The sequence below is a fragment of the Oryctolagus cuniculus genome, chromosome 7, assembly GCF_051225735.1.
Source record: "Oryctolagus cuniculus isolate XC-2025 breed Fujian yellow rabbit chromosome 7, ASM5122573v1, whole genome shotgun sequence".
Taxonomy (NCBI): domain Eukaryota; kingdom Metazoa; phylum Chordata; class Mammalia; order Lagomorpha; family Leporidae; genus Oryctolagus; species Oryctolagus cuniculus.
Genome location: NC_142873.1, coordinates 12,893,095 through 12,917,594, shown reverse-complemented (window position 1 = coordinate 12,917,594; position 24,500 = coordinate 12,893,095). Strand labels below are relative to the sequence as shown.

Sequence of the window (24,500 nt, the reverse complement as noted above, 5' to 3'; positions counted from 1 at the left end):
ACTGTAGGACTTGCTCCTGATTGGAGGAGAGCAGCGTACTCGGCGTGTGGGCAGCCGAGTTGGGATTGGCAGAGGAGGACTATAAAGGAGGAGAGAGACGGCATGCACCAGGAACATCTAAGGGGAACATCTAAGGGGAACACCTGTGCAGCCCCCGAGAGAGCCAGCCGGCGGTGTGCCGCTCCCCTGCGGAAGTGGGGAAAGTGGCCAGGGGGAACCGCCCTTCCACGGAGGTGGAAGGGACAGTAGCCAACCCGGGAAGAACCAGCAGCAAACCCGGGGAGGGCCGAGCAGACGAAAGAACAGCGCAGGGTCCTGTGTCGTTCCTCCACGAAGAGGGGGAGCGACATAATGGTGCCGTGACTCGGATAGGAAACCTAGGACAGATATGAAACTTAGGAGGGAAGAAACGGGAAGAAATGGGAAAATTTCGGAGAGAGAGACTAGCAAACAGCCTAGGGAAAAGCCGGACGAAAAAGGTGCCGGAAGAAGCTATTGAAAGCCTAGGCATAGACTCAGATACGGACTACGGGGGGAAGCTGGGAGAAATCTCTAAGATCGAAAGCGAAAGTAAAAGCTAGAACAAACAGAATCGGATACGGACTGTGGGGAGAAGCCAGGAGAAATGAGGGAGGAATATTGTTGGAAGAAAGCTTGGGGAAACATACCGGGTACAGAAAAATGTTAGGGAAATTGAAGCCGCGGGGGGCAGGCCAAGGCAGAGACGAAAGCTACTTTGGGATTCTCAAGTTAGCCTGGGAATAAGGGGCGAAAAGTTAAAACCAGAAGCGGAAACGTAAGCCAGGTTGGGATCCATCTGATTAGCCCGGGGAGCAAAGGACGGGAAGCCAAATCGTGGGGCGGAAACGTGAGCTGGGTTGAATTCACCAGGTTAGCCCGGGGAACTTAGATTGAATGCTAGTGGCGGAGACGTAAGCTACGCTGTGTGACTCGCTGAGGCTGCCGCGCGCAGAGAGAGCATGCGGGGCACAAGTAGATAGGGAACGCTTGGCTGGTGCGAGGCCGTGGTGCAGGCGCGAAGCCGGGAGGCTGCGCAGATGAGAGAGGCGCGGGCTGAAGCGGCTCAGAGCCGGGAAGCCGCCGCGGGACGGGTGCCGAGAAGCAGCCTCGGGGCGGGCGCCGGGAAGCCGCAGGGATAAGAGAAACAGAAGTTTAGAAGTAAAATGAGAGAAATAGGAATGCTGGAAGATAGAAGTAAAATGGGAGAAATAGGAATGCCCGGAGATAGAGAAATAGAGAAATAGAAAGGCCTCCCCACAACACAGCAATGAGAGAGCTTGGATTCGGTCTGCCTGATTAGTGAGGCGATGAGCACCTGCGGGCGGCTAGCAGCTTATGCACCGCAGGTCACCGAAGACAGGCACGTTATTAACATCAATAGTCTCCCCACAATACCGCAATGAGAAGGCTTGGATTCGGTCTGCCTGATTAGTAAGGCGGTAAGCACCAGTAGGCAGCTCGACCAGAGTATGAGCTGCAGGTCACCGAAGATAGGCACGCATCAGCGCCTAAAAACCTCCTCACAGCATGGCGAAGAGAGGACCCGGATTCGGTTTGCCTGATTGATAGGACTTGTAAGAACCTGTGGCAACTCTAGCAAGTAGAGCAGAGTGTGTGCCATGGGACACCGAAGACAGGTGCGTATCAACGCCAAAAAATAAAAAGAAAGGGGTATCTGTGGGGAGCAACTCGGACTGGACTAAGTTACTGGAATTAAGACTTATTCTATGCATCTGCTCTCCCACAATATGGCGCTGGGAGAGGAGAAAACAGCTTCTACACAGCTGCCTCCAGTTCAGCCAATAAACTGTAGGACTTGCTCCTGATTGGAGGAGAGCAGCGTACTCGGCGTGTGGGCAGCCGAGTTGGGATTGGCAGAGGAGGACTATAAAGGAGGAGAGAGACGGCATGCACCAGGAACATCTAAGGGGAACACCTAAGGGGAACACCTGTGCAGCCCCCGAGAGAGCCGGCCAGCAGTGTGCCACTCCCCTGCGGAAGTGGGGAAAGTGGCCAGGGGGAACCGCCCTTCCACGGAGGTGGAAGGGACAGTAGCCAACCCGGGAAGAACCAGCAGCAAACCCGGGGAGGGCTGAGCAGACAAAAGAACAGCGCAGCGTCCTGTGTCGTTCCTCCACGAAGAGGGGGAGCGACAGTAGTTACTTGTATAAACTCCAGATGAATTAAAGGGTTAAGTGTAAACAAAACCATTTAAAAACGTAAATTCTGGAGATCAAAAAAGCAAATAAAATTAAAAAGCAAATAACTAGGAAAATATTTATAAAGACTGGATAAAAGCTGATGTTTTCACACTTAGAGATTACATAATTCAACATAAAAGGACAAAGAACATGAAATAAATATGTATGTTTTTATATATCTTATAAATTAAAAAATCCTACTTCACTAAAAACTTTTAAAATTAAAATTCTAAGGAGAAACAATTTTCCATTCATGAACTTAGCAAAGATTTACTTTTAAATATCTACTTATTTAATTGAAGGGCAGAGCAACAGAGACAGAGAGAATGTGTCCTTCAACAAGGGTGGCAGAGTGCCAAGTCCCTGGGCCATTATCCACTGTCTCCCAGGGTGCTTCTGCAGGAAGCTGAGTAGCTGAGATGTGAGCTAGCACTTCAATATGGGATGTAAGCATCCCAAAAGGCAACATAAGCCGCTGTGCCACAGTGCTGGTTTTACAGGTAGAACCATGCATTCCTCTAATGGCTTATTGCATGGATTTGTCTCAGATTTGAAGTGACAACAACCAAGTTGTTCCCTGGGTACTGAACTTGCACTTTCATTTTATAGAACATTTTAACAACTGTTTTTCTGTTGTTGAGCACATAGAGGTGTTTCAAATTTTGGCCGGCGCCGCGGCTCACTAGGCTAATCCTCCGCCTTGCGGTGCCGGCACACGGGGTTCTAGTCCCGGTCGGGGCGCCGGATTCTGTCCCAGTTGCCCCTCTTCCAGGCCAGCTCTCTGCTGTGGCCAGGGAGTGCAGTGGAGGATGGCCCAAGTGCTTGGGCCCTGCACCCCATGGGAGACCAGGAGAAGCACCTGGCTCCTGCCTCGGATCAGCGCGGTGCGCTGGCTGCAGCCCACTGGCCGCGGCAGCCATTGGAGGGTGAACCAACGGCAAAAGGAAGACCTTTCTCTCTGTCTCTCTCTCACTGTCCACTCTGCCTGTAAAAAAAAAAAAAAAAAAAAAATTAATTATTATTTGAATTTCTGACAATTTTCTTGTACGATGGCTGGTAGTTAATATTTATTGCCAAAGTGCTGGAATTACTTGTTTGGAATTATTTGCCTATGTTCTCCTGACATTGCATAAAGGTGTCATGATTTTAACTACAAACTCAGCAGCATTTAAAGCAGACTTTAAAATCTTTGCCAGGAGGTAGGCATTGTGGCACAACAGTTTAAGACACTGCTTTGCACACCTGTGCCCCACACTGGAGTGCCCATGTGGATCCTGGCAACACTGCTGCTGATCTGAGTTCCAGCTAATGCACCTGGGGGGGCAGTGGGTGACGGTACAAGTACTTGGACTCCTACCAGCCACGTGGAAGACCCAGATGGAGTTCCGGGCTCCTGGCTTTAGCCTGGCCCAGCCCCAGGTGTTGCAGTCATCTCAGGAGTAAACCAGCACATGGAAGATCTATCTGTGTCTGAGCATCCATGTCACTCTTTCAAATAAATAAAACAAACCTTTTTTTCTTTTGTGTGATATTTATTAATCATACTCTATCAAGTAATAAATACCAGGATTGTTTTCTGTTACTTGATCCTCCTCCCTTTTATTTTTTTCTTTTTAACAGGCAGAGTTAGACAGTGAGAGAGCGAGACAGAGAGAAAGGTCTTCCTTCCGTTGGTTCACCCCCCAAATGGCCGCCATGGCCGCGTGCTGCACCGATCTGAAGCCAGGAGCCAGGTGCTTCCTCCTGGTCTCCCATGCGGGTGCAGGGCCCAACGACCTGGGCCATCCTCCACTGCCTTCCTGGGCCACAGCAGAGAGCTGGACTGGAAGAGGAGCAACCAGGACAGAACTGGTGCCCCAACCAGGACTCAAACCCGGGGTGCCAATGCCGCAGGCGGAGGATTAGCCTAGTGAGCCGTGGTGCCAGGGCTAGTCTATCATCTTGATGAATCCCAGCAGCCCTTGAAGTGAACCAAAAGTCAACCAGAACCCATATCGAGATCAGGCAGTACTTGAGCAGGGCTACAAAACCTAAAAGCCCAGACACAGCTCAAGTCGTTTTCATCCTGTGTTACAATGACGATTTTCAGTCAGGCTGGCACCATTCACTTATCTTTTTAACCAAATGGTTATTTTTGTCATGGCAATACATGTACCTAATTTTAAAGTCAAAACATACCACAAGGCGTACGACATAAAATAGTGGTGCCTTCACTCAGGCTCACTCCTTCCAAGACCCCACTACCTAAGGACAGTCACTTTCAACTCAAGCTCCTTTAGGAAGCTTCTACTGCTAGCTTTTAGGTATTAATTTTTTCCAATTTTTATATTTACTACATATTAACTTCCACAAATAAAACATGATATTTGTCTTTCTGGGTCTGGCTTATTTCACTTAACGTAATGATCTCCAGTTCCATCCATTTTGTTGCAAATGTCAGGATTTCATTCAGGTTCCTGCCACTCATGTCCAAGACCCAGATGGAGTTCCAGGCTCCTGACACAACCCTGCTGTTGTCAGTACTCAGGGAGTGAATGAGTGGATGGAAGAGCTCTCTCTCTCTACTATTCTCTCTCACTCGCTCTTTCTCTGCTGCTCTTTCATTCAAGCAAATGGAAATTAAAAAATTAATTAATTTTAAAAACTATGCTGGTTAAGAGGCTTCTTCCCACATTAGAGTATCTGAGTTCAATACTCAGCTCAGGTTCCAGACTCCAGCTTCCTTCTCATGCAGACTCTGACCCGAACTGGTAGTGGCTCAAGCAGTGGGGTTCCTGACACCCACATGGGAAACCTGGACTGTGTTCCAGCTCCCAGCTTCAGCCTGTTACACAGGCAAATAAGGAGTAAGTCAGTAGATAAGAGCTCACTCTGTTGGTCTCCCTCAGTTTCTTGAATTTAAAAAAAAAAAAAAACTATATATATATATATATATATATATATATATATATATATATATATAATTTTAAAACCCTGGAGCATAATTATAATATTACTATACAGGCAAACTGTTCCATTTCCTTGTTAACTCAGGAACTACAAATTCACTGACATAAACTACAAATTTAATAGAAACAAGATATCTCTGATATATTTTCTCTATTTCAAATGGCAAACTAGCTTAAGTACTGTTAAAAAAGGATAATTTACCATTAACACAAAGATTCTTTAGTAAGAAGGGGAAAAAACAAATATATTGAAAAACTTTTTACCTTAAAAAATGAGATGAAAGAATTTGAGTATGTAGCAAATTCTTTCCACTGACAACTCTTTTTCAAGTTACTATTTCACAAAAAGACTGTCTTCACTTGTTATAAAATGATTCTTCATTTGGAATGGGGAAAATTTAGATCCATACGATAATCCATCTAGAAAATGAGGCATCCTGATTTTGACATCTGCCTTTGGTATTCAAAAAGAAATGTATCTAACCCATCATAGCTCTTAAGTTATATATCTATGACTATTATCACTAATAACACCAATAATTAATGACTCTAATAAAATTATAACTAATAACATATAACTAATAACACAAATTAACACTACTAATAAAATGGGGTGTAAGGGCAGAATGAGCAAGAAAGACATAAAAATCTCTAGGAGCTTTAATCAATTCTAACAGGCAATTATAAAATGTTAAGACCACTCAAAAATTAATTATGGCAGATGTCCTATGACAGAAAATAGTTTAGCATACACACACTGATATGTAGAGTAAAATTCTTCAGAATAAAAAAACATCTCATATGCTAGTCATAATATCTACCACCTATTAAATGCCAATTAAGAAACATGTGCAATAGGATCAAGTGGTAAAGTGACCATATAGATAGGATCAAGTGTTAAAGTGATCAAATAATAGGACAAAGTACTTGGAAATAATAATAGAATTAAAAAGGAGTTGGGGCCATGGCTGTGGCTTAGCAGGTAAGGCCACCACCTGCAGTGAGAGCATCTCATATAGGCGCCAGTTCAAGTCCTGGCTGTTCCACTTCTGATCCAGCTCTCTGCTATGGCCTGGGAAAGCAGTGGAGGATGGCCCAAGCCCTTGGGCCCCTGCACGCACATGGGAGACCCAGAAGAAGCTCCTGGCTCCTGATCAGCATAGCTCCAGCCGTTGTGGCCATCTGGGGAGTGAACCTCTATGTAGCTCTGCCTTTCAAATAAATCAATAAATCTTTAAGGTAAAATTAAAAACAAAACAACAACAACAAAAAACAGGAGTGAAGGCTCCAACATGGGAAACAGTCAATACAGCAGACTCACAGAATGACAAGTAGCACTCTGACCTCAGAATCAGCCCTTAAGGCATTCTGGTGGGCTGAAAAGCCCAAAGGGAGAATTTCAGGCATGGAAAGCCAAGATACTCTGGCAAAAAAATGTTCTACATAAAGGACCTCTGTGAGTGAGACCTCAGTGGAAAGAAGGGACCACCAAAGAAGGATGCACTTTTCTCTGAAGGGAGGAGAGAAATTCCACTTTGCTTATGGCCTTGTCAAGCTAGTGATCCAAAAGCTTTCCATAACCGAGTCAGCTCATTTCAACAGCCTTGGGTGATCACTGATGTCATACATAAGAGTATTATTTATTAAATAAACAACAAGAGTCACTGCACTAACTTCCCATGCAGGACCTCTGTCCCCAAAGAGTTGTATCATGAGAGTTAATAATAAAACTTGTTCTCAAGAATCACTTTCTTTTAGTGTATTAAATGAAGGATATTATTATGTCTCATAGTTACGTCTAAGAGCTCACAAGAGAAGTATCATTCTTGGGTTCTTCTTTAAAGATAATTAAGTTTCTAAAAGGAAAGGGGAAGGAAGGAAGGGAAAAGAGGAAGAGGGAAAAAAGCAAAATCACCTTCGAGAGGCAATAACATTGAACAGCCCTTGTCTAGACTACTGAGAAACAGTTTCTTAGTTTTTTTTTTTTATTATTTTATTTTTTTCTTTTTCTTTCTTGGACTAAACAGGAGAAGGAAGAGGAGAAGGGGTAGGAGAGTGGGCAGGAGGGCAGGTATGGTGGGAGGAATGACTACGTTCCTGATGTTGTAGCAGAAAGCTGGATCATGACAGTAGCCAGCACCTCAACATAGGACACAGGTATTCTAAGCTATGGCTTAACCTGCTGCACCACAATGCCCACCCTGGCTGCTGTTTTTTAGGTCTTACACGGAAATTCAATTCTTCTGACATACCCAGATACACTGAAATTCTCTTAAATAAAGGGGCCGGAGCCGTGGCTCACTTGGTTAATCCTCCGCCTGCAGCGCCGGCATCCCATATGGGCGCCGGTTCTAGTTCCGGCTGCTCCTCTTCCAGTCCAGCACTCTGCTGTGGCCCAGGAGAGCAGTGGAGGATGGCCCAAGTGCTTGGGCCTCTGCACCCGCATGGGAGACCAGGAAGAGGCACCTGGCTCCTGGCTTCGGATAGGAGCAGCTCCGGCCATAGCGGCCATTTGGGGGTGAACCAAGGGAAAGAAGACCTTTCTCTCTGTCTCTCTCACTGTCTATAACTCTACCTGTCAAATAAATTAAAAAAATTAAATAAAAATTTGTCAAATCATGGTAAATATAAAAACTGCTTCTTGATTAAGTAAAAGAAGGAAGTCTTTCACATGAAAAATAGAAATGCTAAGTAAAATCTCAGTTTCTGACTTTATAAGGACCTAAATGGCTTACTGGAATAAGTTACAAATTATAAAACAAGGGGCGAGGTTGGGGGAGGGTGCAGTGCTATGGCATTGCGGGTAATATGCTGCAGCGCCAGCATCCCATACGAGTGCTGGTTCAAGTCCCAGCTGCTCCATTTTCAATCCAGCTCCCTGCTGATGTACCTAGGAAAGCAGCAAAAGATGACCCAAATGCTCCCACATGGAGACCAGGATGAAGCTCTTGGCTCCAGGATTCAGCATGGCCCAGCCCTAGCCATTGTGGCCATTAGGGGAGTGAACCAATGAATGGAAGACTTTCAAATCAATCAATCAATCAATCTTTTAAAACATTAAGAAAAATCTAAAGACACAGTGCAGCAAAAAATTAAAATATTAATTATGATTATATTAATCAACAGATACTAACCATGAATCAGGGAGCCATTTAGCCACTGAATATAGTAGTTTTGAGGAAAAGAAAGCAGGATCTCATTGCTGATTATTGAGAAGGGTAAAAGCAAAACAGCCCCAGCTGACACTGCCAGAGTGAAGGTGCTCAAAAACAACCTGGAAGAGAAAAGAGTCGGCATCACTAGTGACTTGAAAAAAATCAACGATTATGAAAAATTCTAAGGGAATATAAACTTAAAAATTTTAATTAAAACAGTATTAATATAAGAACTTCATTAAATATATGTAGTTCAGAGGTAAATTGTATTCACATAATCATATTTATATATATGATACTGGAAGTTAAACCAGCTGAACTCTAAAACTACATGCTCTATGGAAGTATCATCAAGTCTAACAAGTAGGACTTAAAAGATATATACACTGAAGACCAAAGTACTTCACACATTATACAAAGAATAAATTGAAGTCTCATTCTCCTCTTAAATATAAGTATTTATTTCACAATTGCATCTAATTAACAACTGACAATATTTGCTAGCAGCAATATAAAAACTGTTTTAGGTGAAAAAATACTTGTGAAGGCAGTATGAAAACACATTAATTTAAAGTGATTATTTCAGAGGAAGAAAAAAAACTGACAAAGTCATTGGCCTGCTATCTCTTAAACATGTAAAGATTAAATAAATTACAATAGTAAATAGTAGGAAACTATTAAATAATACTTTATTATTAAAATATTTAAAACATTATAATTTTACAATAATTCTAATATAAAAATTAATTCAACCAAACAAAAAAAATTACAGCCAATAAATGTAATGCACACTCTTTCCCATTCCCCCTCCCCAAATGCACACATGTTTACTATCAAGAAAGCAGAGGTATAAAAATACAGTGTAACACAAGTATGTAACACCACCATAAGAGAGTGAGATCATAAAGGGCTTCTACTTTCTCAGTTAAACATTTCCAAACTGAAAATTTTACAACAGATACTTAATTGTTTAAAAGGCTTTTAAAAGAATAAAATGGCAAAGGAAAGGGGAACTTCATCAGCAGCATAGATAGAACATTAATATGCATTCCACTAAAGGTAGTATGGGAAGAATGTAAAAATAAATGTACAAAAATATAAGAAAAAGCAGGGGGAAATCATACTAAATGCCCAAAATACACTTCTAACAGAGTAAACGTGGAGGCCAATGCCATCTGGTGGCAACCAACAGTAGTGTAGTCCTTCTCAAAAGCCAAAAATAACCAGGAAACCTGGGCTCAGTAAGTCAATGACAAATGAAGTGGTTTTGCTGAACAGACGCCATCTTTCCTGGGGACAGCACTCAGATAAGCCCGCATCTGCACATCCACAGGCAGCTCTGGCACTGACGAGCTAACGAGTGATCTCGAGCAAGCTTCTCCAGTCAGGTGCGGAAACCAGCCTGAGAGTAGCACTCTCCGGTGCTAACGCTGAGATCAAATCCAAACCTACCGTCCAAGGCCAACGCAGCTACTCCAACGTACCTCCTTGGGCTTTTCACTCACCACAACACCTTCAGCGTACACTCAGACCTCCCTAACCCCCTCCCCAGTGGATACGTGGGCCCCATGCCCTTGTGCTGTCTGTTCTCTCCCTAGGGTACCAGCTGACAACCTGCATGGCAAAGTCATAAATGAACTTCAAAACACGCCTCAGAAGTCATTTCCCCTGTGAAGCATCCTCGACTTTTCACTCCTTGCTGCCCTCAGTAAAATTAGTTCCTCTCTCCTCTTGGCTTTCACAATGCTTGGCCACATGCCCAGCAATTAAGGCCAACCAATGCATTCCAAATAAAAAAGTGGAACCTGAGAGCTGACCAAAGGAGTAAGGCGGTGACGGGGTAATGGGGGAAAACAGGTAAGTTAAAGTCATGGGTGACCCAGAAAATCCTGAAAATGCCTTCAGTGTAACTATAATGCTTGCTCTTTCAATTAAGAGTGTGTGTGTGTGTGTGTGTGTGTGTATTAGAATCTACTATAGTTCCAGTGTTATGATTCACCCTAGAGATATGAAATATCAGAAAATCTTCCCTGGCTGTCTTGGAAATGCTGCAAGAGCCATTCATAAAAGGTTGGTGTGACGGAGTTAAATGCTGGCAGGGGCATCCTTAAAACAAAGGCCTGGGGAGAGTACAATACAGGTCACTGCATGCTTAACTGCAGGAAAATGCGCTTGCAGAACTGCAGGGCCATCTGAGAAATGCCATCTTCTGAAATGCAGCAGTTTAGAAAAAATTACACTTTAGGAGTACCACACACTCTGGGACTGTGGTGGTGGTGAAACAGAGTGTTTTCCATAATATGACATCTGTGGCCATTTCCTTAATTTAACCTGGAAGGCAGAGCCTCTCCTCATCTGCCCAAATGATGAGGGTGTACATTCAGATGTTGACTATATGTGAGGAAAGCCATAGTCTCCAGCTCATACTGTGAAGTTTCTTTGCAAAGTGATGATAAATTAAAACAATAAGATCACCTTAAACTGCTTTAACACTCCATGCATCTTTCAAGCAAACAAGAGCCAGGATCCTTGAATCTTGAGTCTCTAATCCCCTCTCCTTGACCTCCATCATCAAGATCTTACCTTTTTTTTTTCTTTTTGACAGGCAGAGTGGACAGTGAGAGAGAGAGACAGAGAGAAAGGTCTTCCTTTGCCGTTGGTTCACCCTCCAATGGCCGCCGCGGCCGGCGCATCGCGCTGATCCGAAGGCAGGAGCCAGGTGCTTTTCCTGGTCTCCCATGGGGTGCAGGGCCCAAGCACTTGGGCCATCCTCCACTGCACTCCCTGGCCACAGCAGAGAGCTGGCCTGGAAGAGGGGCAACCGGGACAGAATCCGGCGCCCCGACCGGGACTAGAACCCAGTGTGCCGGCGCCACAAGGCAGAGGATTAGCCTATTGAGCCATGGCGCCGGCCAAGATCTTACCATTTTTACCACGGCCTCACTGCCCCTCATTGCCGGCCAGTGACTGAGTTTCCTATTTCAGAGTAGAAAAAAAAAGGGCAAGCTCCCTCCACACCCTGACTCTCAATGGTAATACAAAGATAAACACTACTTCCTTCTCGAAATTCTTTCCTCAACTTCTGTAACATTCCCACCTTCCTAATTTTTCATTCTCAGACCGTAATCAGCTGTAAAATGTTGGTGTCCCAGCATTCCATCCTAAACCTTCACTGTAGCTAGTAAACCCTTGCTGCATGAATTGGGCTCAGTAACCTCTCGTAAACCAGTGGTTCTTAACTAGTGGAATTGACATGATCCCCCCCAGAGTAACCAATACAGTCATCAAGATCACGCATGGAGTGACTAGTGTTACCTTCAGAATCACCTATGCAGTAATGAGCAGTGTCAACAGAACCACTCACAGAACTTTGGGTGATGCACATCTTTGAAACTCAGCGAGTCTTTCTGATGGAGCAGCTTCACTGGGTAAGTATTTGTTCTGACTATGCTTACAACAGGGCTTACTATTCTGTGCCAGGGCTGTTCTAGGAACTTGAGAACAGTAAACAAAACCAAGCTGGGGCCAGCACTGTGGCATAGTGGGTGAGGTTGCAGATGCCGGTTCAGGTCCCAGCTGCTCCACTTCCGATCCCGCTCCCTGCTGATGTGCCTGGGAAAGCGGTGGAGGATGGCCCAGGTACTTGAGCCTCTGTACCCACATGGGAGACCCAGAGGAGGCTCCTGGCTTCAGACAGGCCCAGCAAAGGCCATTGTGGCTGTTTGAGGAGTGAACCAATTGATGGAAGATTGCTCATTCTCTCTGTCTCTCCCTCTCTCTGCCTTTCAAATAAATAAACTTCAAAAAAAAAAAAAAGCTTTCCTGTTTTTGAAGGACTTATAATGGAGCAAGGAATGTCAAACAACAAATAATAAAACACTAAATATGTAAATGTATAATGAAGATGGTAAGTGCGACAGAAAGAAAAGTATAGCAAGGATTGTGAAGTAGGGAGAAGAAACACAAGTTTCAGCATTAAGTATGGCTGTCAGGGTTCACCTTGCTGAAAAATTGAGATTGGGCGGGGGGGACTAAACAGGATGAAAGAATTGGCCCAGTGGGGTATCTGACAAAAAAAAAAAAAAAAAAAAGATTCTCAATAGACAAACAAAGGGAAGGCCCTCAAGTCCACCATGGCCTGGGGCTTGTGCCGTGGCTCACTTGGTTAATCCTCCACCTGCAGCGCCAGCATCCCGGTGCATGGGTGCTGGTTCTGTCCTGGTTGCTCCTCTTCCAGTCCGGCTCTCTGCTGTGGCCCAGGAAGGCAGTGGAGGATGGCCCAAGTGCTTGGGCCCCTGCACCTGCATGGGAGACCAGGAAGAAGCACCTGGTTCCTGGCTTCAGACTGGCACAGCGCCAGCCATGGCGGCCATTGGGGGAGTGAACCAAAGGAATCTTTATCTCATCTCTCTCTCTCTCACTGTCTATAACTCTACCTGTTAAATTAAAAAAAAATTTAAAAAAAAAAAAAGTACACCATGGCCAGCCTTTCACAGAACGGGATGTGTTTCCTGGTGCGTTTGAGTTCAGGGCTAAGGAGAGGTGGTGTGGCCGTGGAGAAGGCAGAGACTATGTAACATCTGTGAACCTGCAGCACCGCAGCCTTCCCTGAGTGGCATGAACAGTGGTGCAGAGCTCTGCGCAGAGGGGCGTGATCCAACCAACGTTCTGACCATGGACAAGGACGGGAACAGACACTTGTCAGAAGGCCACTGGGCAAGAGCTGATGGCCTCAGATGAGGGTGGCAGTAATAAAGATGGTAAGATGGGGCCGGTGCTGTGGCGTAGCAGGTAAAGCCACCACCTACAGTGCCAGCATCCCACATGGGTGCTGGTTCGAGTCCTGGCTGCTCCACTTCCAATCCACCTCTCTGCTATGGCCTAGGAAAGCAGCAGAAGATGGTCCAAGTCCTTGGGCCCCTGCACCCACATAGGAGACCTTGGCTCCTGGCACCTGATCCGTGCAACTGGACATTGTGGCCATCTGGAGAGTGAACCAGCAGATGAAAGATCTATCTCTCTCTCTCTCTCTGCCTCCACTACTCTGTAACTCTGCATTTCAAATAAATAAATCTTTAAAAAAAAAAAAAAAAAAAAAAAAGATGGTAAGATCAGATTCTCAAGACAGAGCCCACAGGACTTTCTGACATTGGGGTTGAAGAGAGGCACCAAAGACAACTCTGAGGCTTAGGGACCAAACTGGAAAAGAAGAGTTGATATGAGCAAGATGGAGGAGGCTACACGTAGAACAGATTAAAGGGGGAAATAAGGAATTCAGCCTTGGACACTGGAGTTTGACATGTCCATCAGGCAGGAACGTCACAGGAGTGACTCTTCACGCCTCTCTCCATGGGCTACCAACTGCCTCAGGACTTCTGACTGCCCCATTATTGATCATTTTCTCTGATCACTGGCTAAGGTGGTATCTGCCAGGGCTCCCCATGCCACAATCATTATTTTCCCTTTAAGTAGTAGGTATGTTGTGGGATGTTAAGTTTGCAACTAGGAAAATATCCTGCTTCTTGGCAGACTTTCAATTTACTCATTTACTGATTTCTTTCAAGATTACTCTATTACATTAAGTTAGGATCCGCTAAAATTATTATTTATTTTAATGCTCAAATGTCCCCAATTTGGTGTGAGAGCCCCTGAAGGATCCTGTTTTCTTTCAACGTGTCCCATCATCTTTTGAGCATACATTTGCATCCTGCACAACAAGCTGTAGAAAATGATCCTGGGCCGATCTCTACCCTGGCCCCACATGCAGCCTTTTCTCCAGGGAGCTCTGGTTCTGTTTAGTGGGAAATTGTATTCAGAAGTGCAGATTTAAGTCCTAGAGATATTCATTACTATTGGAATGCCATTACCCCAGGGACTCTCAGTAATTACAGCTAGAGAATGCAGCATGTGCTCTGCATACACACACACACACACACACACACAGTTACTGCTACGTGTAATTCTGTAATTCCTTAGATGTTGAAAAACATGAGCTCACACCGAAAGTTCTAACACCTCAGTGTTCACTCCCAACACTCAGTGTTCACTTTCTTTGTCCCCCTCTCCCCCAATGATACTCGGGACCCATTCTGTAATGCATCAGCCCCTCCCCCCATGCAATCCATCTCCTGCACAGTGACAACCCCAGCCTATACAGCATGTCCCCTTGTGATCAGGCGGCTCCCCACTCTGGACCGTCCTGCACACTCTCCCTCCCTGGATGAACTCTGACAACACACACGACAGGCCCCCTCCAGCATGGACACCTCCCTCAGCCTCCTGGGATGCACTCCCTACCCTGCATAGGTCAACCGAAGTGGGGCCACCCTTACTCCTCGGACTCTAAAGCCCATGCCAGGCCCTCCCCTCCTGCATGGAAACCCTCCTCTGTTGCACAGGCTCAAAAGCCATCCTTAAAGTAGACACTGTATCTTTCTATCAACTACTTCAATCCAAATCAAATACCTAGCTGAGAACAGCGCTCAGAAAATCTATGTGTTGTGAAGGGCAGAGGGAGTCAATTTGGGGGCATCAGTAGATACAAACACAACATAGGATGTGAGCCTTTTAGGAGCAAGAGAGATACTGAAGGCAGATTCTAAAATGGGGATGAGAAAGGCCGAGGGAAGACCTTTCCATTTGACTTGGGTGGTGACACAGGTCACCACGGACAGCCCTCTCCAGTGGACAGATGGCTCACGAGCGCATCTCAACCCCTTCCGAAGGCTGAGGACCACAGTTAAGCACAGCCCGATTGCTTACTATTCAACTCCCTTCCGTGAGAGGAGGTAAGGCAAGCCAAGAGGGTGAGGGGAAGAGGGAGGAAATACTGATTTCATACCTTCGTGTGTGAAGCACCCTACTCTAATCAGACTTTTTATATATGCTATCTAATCCACACACTAGTATTATAGAGCAGACGGGAGCTTTGTTTTACAATGGAGAACAGGAATCTTTGTTTCTCAGACTCTAATGGATCCAAGTTAATCTTGAGTTCAACAATTCGAACCTGGATCAGCTTAAGCCTTCAGTTCTCACTCCATCACAGTGATAACCAAAGCGATTGGCTTTGGGGTGAGGGGAGGGGAGCAGACTAGGGCAGATTCATCGTCTCACATCCATGCCTCCCTCTCCTACAATGGCAAGCATTCTGTACACACTACCACAATACAGAAAGCACCTAATGGGAACACCCAAACCCCTTGGCTATGCTATGGCAGCTGCTCTGCTAAAACAGGTAAGCAGTACAGCCTGGGGACTGGCACTGTGGCAGAGCGGGTTGTCACCACCTGTGACACGGGCATCCCACACGAGCACAGACTTGAGTCCCGGCTGCTCCACTACAATCGAGTTCCCTGCTAATGCACCTGGGAAAACAGCAAAGGATGACCCAAGCCTCGGGCCCGACACTCACATGGAAGACCTGAATGAAGCTCCATGCTCCTGGCCTCAGCCTGGCCCAGGCCTGACCACTAGGGCCATTTGGGGACTAAACCCGCAGATCAAAGACCTCTCCCTCTCAGCCTCTCCCTCTCTTCAGTGTGGCCTTTCAAACAAAGAAATAAATCTTTAGAAATAAATAAGTAAAAGAAGAAGTAGTAGAGCCTCCATCTGAGCACTTAACTGCCAGGAAATAGTACATGGCCACATTTTCAGTAAATACACTTTTAAGGGTAAAGGCAAAGTAATGTGTTCCTGTTTATAAATTATTGATCTATAAGTGCATTTAAGTAGATCTACAACCAAAAGCCGTACAAAGATGGAGAGAGAGGGGAGAGGAGGGCAGGGGAGGACAGAGGCATCCTCCTTGTTTTTTCAAGCTAAAGATCTGCATGTGGAAGGAACAGCTGCCCTCTCTGCAGTCTGTGATTCACTATAGCTTTTTTGGGGTGAGTGAAGTTAACTGCTGTTTTTAAAGGAGCAATAATTTAGACAGAAAAAAACATGATTCACTTAAGAATTTTCACAAATGTTATAAAGCTAGAAATAAAACTAAGACTCCTAATCCTATAAATTTTAAACATCAACTTTTGGGCCCAATTTTTAAACCCACAGAACAAGAATTTCCAGTATGAAGTTAGAGCTGTTTTTGCTTCTTATCCAACTTCCCTAGGGCATTTTAAACATTTTAAATTACCAAATCTACTAAGTCAGGGCTCATTTATATTCCTTTTTCAGGTAACAATCATATCAGGCCTGTTCAGGTCAATTAGGTGAAAGTAATTTTTATTGAGGTAAAACTCACATTACAAAAAATTAAACCATTTTAAGATGAACAACTCAATGGCATTTAGCCCATTTATAATGTTGCACAACTACCACCTCTTTCTGGTTTCAAAACACACTCATCACACCTAAATAAAACGCCCTATCTATGAAGTGGTTGCACCCCATTCTCCCTCTCCTCCCTTGCAACCAACAATCTTCTTTGGATACATTTATCTTATTCTGGATATTTCTTATAAACTCATTCTATGTGACCTTTTTCTATGTCTTTTTCCATTTAGCATAATATTTTTAAGCTTCATCCACATTGCAGCATGTACTAGTACTTCATTTCGTTTTATGAGTGAAAGCATTCATTGTATGTAAACACATGCAATCTTTCTCTTTCTCCTCTCCCTTCCTCACCCCCTCTCCCTAGATTTTTCTCCCGGTTATCCCTCTCTTCTCAGGAAAAGATGTATAACCTGCCACTAACTATGAAGAAATATCAGATAAAACCAAATAACTGGACTATAGTCTTCAGATGTATCATGGTCAAGGATACTCAAATATTGAAAAGGACTTGCATCTAAAGAAGACTTACGAACATGACAGTTAAATGCAATACATGATACTGAACTGGATCCTTTTGCTATAAAGGACATTAACCCCACTTGTAAGTTTGAATGGGATATGAGTGGTACTGTAACAATGTTAATTTCTTATTTTGATGGTTGTTGGTTAGCTATGTAGGAGACTGTACTGTTTAAAGGAATTATATATTAACAAAAAATCCTGAAGGGATGGAATTTCAAGTCAGCAACTTCCCAAACAGTTCAGGAGAAAAAGTTCTTGGTAGTTAACTTCTAACTTTTCTAAAATTTGAAATTATTCCAAAAAATTTAAAGTATCAATAAAAATTATGGCATTCAGATACTTTCCTATGAAGGTACATTGTATATTTTCACATTTTAATCCATCAAAATCTAATGGAAAAGAATTCATTGCTTTTCATCCAGTTTGATACCTCAGAATAAGTAAAGGCTATTTCTACCATCTCTTGTCAGCATACATAAGGAACCTACTGGACAGTCTGGGCTCACCTCCCTGCCTCGCAGCAGGTAAACAGTCAATTAACCAGAAGAGATGTCTACTGCCTTTAAGACCAGCACAGTCTTCTCAGCAGACCATCCAAAAACTCAAGAGTTTCCTTCTTGTGATCCAGAAATCTTCCTAAATGTAAGCCTATCTCCTCATTAAATCCTCTGATGATGAAATCCATCAGTTCTGTAAACAAGCAAATTTCAACAGGAGATAGTCCTCAATTATCTATGTATATGTATTTGCCTATATGTGCTTTTCAATTATATGATTAATACCAATAAAGATGTTGTAATACTGAAGGTAAATTTGTCTCATAGTCTATCAAAAAATTCGATTCAGTTTCAAGAATGATTTCAGAATTGGAAACAGAACAAACTTTAAATACATACGAAATCCTGTTGACTATGGCATCTTCATCTTCTTGTTCATCTGCAAAAATGTTCAAGGCATTAATATTCCTTTATCTTTCAACAAAATGTTTCATTAATTTATTTTAAAATATAAACATATTAAAAAGCAACTACTGAAATGAAGAACTTTCAAATATAATTGCATTTATTTCAAAACAAATCCAAATTCAAATCTCATTAAATCAGACAGAACAGTACATGGTTAGAGACTAGAGTGTTTTGTAGTAATCAAAACTCCTGATTAACAAAACTACCATATAAAATTTAAAATTTTCAAATATTTAGTTCAAAAAGATAACACTTGGTAGAACTTTAGGACCACCATGAAGCATACCGCTATATGATGTTACATGAAACTGCTAATAAGTGAAATCTGTTTACTGACAATAGCCAATAAGTTTTCCTTATAAATTAAAATTCAGAATCTTAAAAACTCATCTAATTTTCTATAATCTGAGTTCATCACTAGTAATTGTAATAACAAGGTTCTCTTGGATCATCCTAAACCACCTTGAATATGCTGCCTCAGCAATTCATAATTATTTAAATTATAAACAAATATATCAAACTCTGAGTATCTTTTTTAGTAGCAGATGGCCTTCACCCTGATACCCAGGCACCCTCCTCTCTTCCTCTCTCATGTCAGCCATCTCTTTTATCTTCTCACATACACTTATCAACTAAAGAGACTATACCCAATTGCACAACAAAACACTCCCGGCCCCTCCTTGTCCTCAAAGGCCCACTCCCCCTAGGCCTCGGGAATTCTGGACACTAACTGCTTCAGAGTCAATGACCATTCTGTTAGTTCAATCTCCATACTTAATTATAAACTGCCCCAAATAGTTTTATGACAAAAGGAGTACAGAATATATATATATACACACATAGTCATGATTCATTTTTATACTATTTTATACTGTTATACCCACATCGAGTCAACCGTCAAGTCCTGAACATTTTAGTACCTCCATATCCTTCATTTATATTTCCAACACACTACCAGCCAGGTGCTGGGTCCTCACTACTTGCAGCTCTTTGGGTATCCTAAAAGTCATCTTTATATATCTCTAACGTTCCTGCTTATCATACCCATTCATTCTTTTTTTTTTTTTTTTTTTTTATTTTTTTTTTTTTGACAGGCAGAGTGGACAGTGAGAGAGAGAGACAGAGAGAAAGGTCTTCCTTTGCCGTTGGTTCACCCTCCAATGGCCGCCGCGGCCAGCGCGCTGCGGCCGGCGCACCGCGCTGATCCGATGGCAGGAGCCAGGAGCCAGGTGCTTTTCCTGGTCTCCCATGGGGTGCAGGGCCCAAGCACCTGGGCCATCCTCCACTGCACTCCCTGGCCACAGCAGAGGGCTGGCCTGGAAGAGGGGCAACCGGGACAGAATCCGGCGCCCCGACCGGGACTAGAACCCGGTGTGCCGGCGCCGCTAGGCGGAGGATTAGCCTAGTGAGCCGCGGCGCCGGCCCCCATTCATTCTTTTTCCTCTTCTTGTTGTACCCATAGTCTATGAAACCATGCCAAAATGTCTTTAAAAATAGCTAAGATTCTGTCTTGAATATTCAAGTCTTTAAAATTTTCAAATTACAGAATCCAAAGACTATTTCAATGTAGGCATAGAGCCAAGTAATAGTATTAAAGTAATACACTAGAGCAAGTGCTATTTCTTTATTTCTCCCAAAAGTTTGACAAATTTTAATTGGTACTATCAATACCAACTAATTATTAATACATGAAATACTTAAGTATTCATATAACACCTACTATTAGCCCAGCACAACAGGTAGAAAACCCTGAGATTTCTTTAAAAATGGCAGAGATTTAACAGAAGGCAGAAAAGCAATCGCTTAGGTACTTATAAAACTTTGACCTAAAAATCTGCAAACTAAGCAGCACAAAGTTCATTGTTAAGAAGGAATACAGAAGGCCCTCTAGCTGGATAAGGAAATATATGAAATAATATTATGTAACGGAAGAGTAAATAGTATTACAGAGACTACAAATTCTATGCTGTTTAGAGGGGAAAAATAAACTCTAGTAATCAGAGAAGGGATGGGGTGGGGGAGAAAGCGTGCTCAAAGTCAGGGCCAGTCGCAGAAATCAAACTCCCTCAGAAACTATGGAATTTCTCAGATACTCAACAGTCCTGCACTATTCTTAGCTGCACCTAAGAATTGTGATAAACAAGTAGTCTGCTCTAAGAAGGTGACCCTAAGAGTAGTCAAATTCCCTGAAGGTTATTTTTAGTGCTCTTGGGACCAGGCAACTGCTTACTTCAATCACCGGCCCAGTCAACAGGCCATGGCCCACAAGTGCGCTGACACATCCTGTACGGCAGGCCTAGACCATCTGGCACTAGGAGCAAAGTTTTAATTAAAACGTTTCCACTTGCCTGATTTTCTCTTGTATCTTGTGATGATGAAGTAGGAAACAATGTAGAGAATGGCAAAAAGAAGAAAACATATCTGAAACAAAACAAATTTAACAGATCATTTATATTTTGCAAAATTTCTGCTAACAGAAGACATACCTTTGGTATTTGTAGGAAGAAAGGATTTAAATTAGAAGATACAATGACATTCTCCTAATATAAAGTCAATATTAATTTACACCGATTAGTCAATTAGCCCAGTTTAATACCGTTATGGGGGGGAAGCCCAATAGCAATTTTCTTTGCATAACTTCATCAAATGGTTTCCAAAATCATGTAGAAATATAAAAAAACAGGCTATACCCCTACCTAATATTAAGATGTACTAAAAGTTTCAAAAACATTTGAAGATCGCTGGCACCGCAAACTGCCAGATGATAGATGGAGCAGGCCGACTGGCACAGTGAATAAGAAGCGGCTACAATGCCTACATCCTATGGGGCACCTGAATTTGAGTCCTGGCTCAACTCCCAACTTCAGCTTTCTGGTAATGTGCACCCTGGGATGTAGCAGGTGATGGCCCAAGGAGCTGGGTCCCCGCCACCCAAGTGGGAAACCTCAACTGAGTTTCCGGCTTTTGGCTTTGGCCTGCCCCAGCCCTGGCCACTGTGGGCAATTTGGGGAATAAACCAGCAGGTAACATCTCTGTCTCACCTGCTTTCTAATTCTCTGCCTTTCAAGTAAGTAAAAGATAACTTAAAGGAACAGTAGTGTCAAGGGTCTGAGGCAGGAATAGCTCTGGTGTATTTTTTTTTATATTTTAATTTTAGGAGCCTATTGTTTTTTCCTTATTTATTTGACAGGTAGAGTTATAGACAGTGAGAGAGAGAGAGAGAGAGAGAAACAGAGAGAAAGCTCTTCCTTCCCTTGGTTCACCCCGCAAATGGCCGCCACTGCGCCAATCTGAAGCCAGGAGCCAGGTGCTTCCTTCTGGTCTCCCATTCGGATGCAGGGGCCCAAGCACTTGGGCCATCCTCCACTGCTCTCCCGGGCCACAGCAGAGAGCTGGACTGGAAGAGGAGCAACCGGGACCAGAACCCAGTGCCCATATGGGATGCCGGCATCGCAGGTGGAGGATTAACCAAGTGAGCCACGGCACCAGCCCCAGCTCTGGTGTATTCTAACAAGTGGGGGGAATTAAGAAATCAGGTCAGGCAGTAATGGGAGCCACCACACAGGACTTGGTACAACTAAGTGTTGGGTTTTAACTGAATGAGACGGCAATCCACCACAGGATTCTGGGCAGAGGGGTGATACCATCTAACACTGGGCAAAAGGCTCACTCCAGATGCTATGTAGAAAACCAACTAGAATGGGGTCAAGGACAGAAGCCTGGAAAGGAAGATCAGGAAAGAATGTACTGCAAATAATCCAGAAGAGAGGTCACTCAGACTGGGGGGTGAAAGTGGTAAGTGATCAAGTTCTGGGTATGTTTTCAAAGCAAACCTGACAGGGCTTGCAAGAATAAACACAAGGTTCTTGGCCTGAGTAAGGAAAGATTACAAAGGCGTAGTTTAGGAAGAGAAATTAAAAGCCCAACTTGCACTGTTGAATGTGAAATACCTATTATTCACAAAGGTGGTGAAGCTGAATGGGCAGCTAGACGGCGAGAATTTTTTTTTAATATGAGAACCAGGGGCTGCTGCCTGCGATGCCAGCATCCAATATGAATGCCAGTTCGAGTCCAAGCTGCTCCACTTCTAACCCAGCTCCCTGCTGCTGCACCTGGGAACACAGCAGAGGATGCCTCAAATGCTTGCACCCCTGCCACCCACATGGGAGACCCTGATGAAGTTCCCAGCTTCAGTCCCAGCTCCAGCCACGGCAATCATTTGGGGAGTGAACCAGCAGACAGATTTCTTTTTTTCTTTTTTTTTTTTTCTTTTGACAGGCAGAGTGGACAGTGAGAGAGACAGACAGAGAGAAAGGTCTTCCTTTTGCCGTTGGTTCACCCTCCAATGGCCGCCGCGGCTGGCACGCTGCGGCCGGAGCATCGTGCTGATCCAAAGCCAGGAGCCAGGTGCTTCTCCTGGTCTCCCATGTGGGTGCAGGGCCCAAGCACTTGGGCCATCCTCCACTGCACTCCCGGGCCACAGCAGAGAGCTGGCCTGGAAGAGGGGCAACCGGGACAGAATCTGGCGCCCTGACCGGGACTAGAACCCGGGGTGCCAGCGCCGCAGACAGAGGATTAGCCTATTGAGCCGCAGCGCCGGCCAGCAGATTTCTTTCTCTCTCTCTCTCTCCTTCTCTCTCTGTAATTCTCCTTTCAAATGAATCTTGAAAGAGAAAGAAAGAGGGGCCGGCGCTATGGCATAGTGGGTAAATGCCCTGGCCTGAAGTGCTGGCACCCCATATGGGCACCAGTTCTAGTCCCAGCTGCTCCTCTTCCAATCCAGCTCTCTGCTGTGGCCTGGGAAAGCAGTGGAAGATGGCCCAAGTCCTTGGGCCCCTGCACCCACGTGGGAGACCCAGAAGAAGCTCCTGGCTCCTGGCTTCAGATTAGCACAGCTCTGGCCTTTGCGGCCATCTGGGGAGTGAACCAGCAGATGGAAGACCTCTCTGTCTACCTCTCTCTGTAACTGCCTTTCAAATAAATAAAAAAAAATAAATCTTTAAAAAGAAAGAGAACCATCAAATGGCGAAGTCCTGGAACCAGGTAAGATTTCGATCCTAGGGAGTGAATATGGCCAGAAAACAAAAGTCCGAGAACAGAGCCCTGCAATTCTCAGATCATTTGAAGTTAACTTGACAGCAGGATCTGCAAAAGCTTTATGAGAAGCAGCAGCCAGCAAGGGAGGAGGCAAACCAAGAGACCAGGCATCTTGAAAGTCACATGAAGAAAGCTTATTTAGGAAAAGGGAATTATCAACAGTGTCAAATGCTGCTGACGGGCCATAAGACGAAGGCTGGGAATTGACAGCTGAATTTAGTACCATGGAGGGCATCAGTGACCCTGACAGCATCGTTTTTCTGGTGCAGCAGAGGTAACCCCTGGCTGAAGTGGGCTGAGGAAGGGGTGGGGAGGAATTAGAACAGAAATGCAAGTGGACAGTTCCTTCCAGGAATTTTATTATCAGGAGAGCAAATGAAATGTTAAGGAAGAGTTTTGCTTTGGAGGGTTTTTTGCTGTTGTTGTTTTTAAAGATGAGACACAGACAAGTTGGAGATGGTTGAATGAATAATCCAGCAGAGAAAAATTATTCATGCAATAAAGAAAAGGGAGAATGCTGAAGTAATGTGTTCAAAGTTGAGGGAGTGACAGAAATCTATCCATAGTAAAAAGGAAGAGTAGGGGGAGATAGACTATTTGAGTTCAGATGCAGGTGGTTACGATTTGTGGGAGAAACATAAAGACATAATGATGCTTTCTGATAGCTTCTATTTTCTCAGTGCAATAGAAGCAAGTTCATCAAATCAGGGTTATATATGGGAATGGTAACAGAGGTTTATAAGTCATATGGGAGAATAAATATATAGTATAAATATAAGAGGCAAGGTGACATTAAATGGCCTTTAAGGTCCAGGCAAGCCCTGGTGACCGGATGGCACTTTAAGGCAGCCTGTATAGATGGAGTCCCCAGGAAACATCAGAAGCTTGGCGACTCTAAGAAGTACCCTAGACTCTCATCCCCTTACCACCAAGCACTTCAAAATAGCAGCCTGGACCTGCACACTCCCACCTCTTCACCACCCACTCACTCTGCTAACCACTAATCTGACTTCACACCCATCAACCAACTCAAGGCGCCTTGGCAGCAGTCAACAGTGACCTAACAGTCAAATCACACTTCACATTTTTACCTGACCTCTGTCAGCAGTCTTCCTGCTTCTCTGATTGGCCTCCCAATTCCCTTCACTAGTTTCCCTTTTCCCAGCAGCCTTTGAGCATTATCATTCTCTATGATTTCTGGGCTGAGCACCCTTCTGTATTCTAATTCCACACACTCTTCACAGGTAACAGCATCTGCCGCCAGGGTTTTAACCATCAACTGCCAAGAATCCCCTGACTACAATTTGAGAA

The 24,500-nt window shown here is 44.1% G+C and overlaps 1 protein-coding gene across 12 annotated transcripts in view; it reads right to left on the bottom strand.

Annotated features, from left to right (window-relative positions):
• Positions 1-24,500, bottom strand: part of LMBR1 (limb development membrane protein 1) — a 167,034-nt gene that overhangs the window by 108,961 nt on the left and 33,573 nt on the right. For 11 of the 12 annotated variants that reach the window (XR_011390276.2, XR_011390275.2, XR_016236925.1 and 8 more), the window contains 3 exons: positions 20,441-20,513; positions 18,024-18,063; positions 8,305-8,444 (listed from right to left, as the gene is read on the bottom strand). Coding sequence is in view for 7 of the 12 variants with exons in the window: in XM_002715020.6 (XP_002715066.1) it covers positions 8,305-8,444; positions 18,024-18,063; positions 20,441-20,513 (253 nt within the window). In the remaining 5 variants the exon portion in view is untranslated. The remainder of the gene's footprint in view (positions 1-8,304; positions 8,445-18,023; positions 18,064-20,440; positions 20,514-24,500) is intronic. The other variant, XM_089336845.1, reaches the window with a different exon arrangement.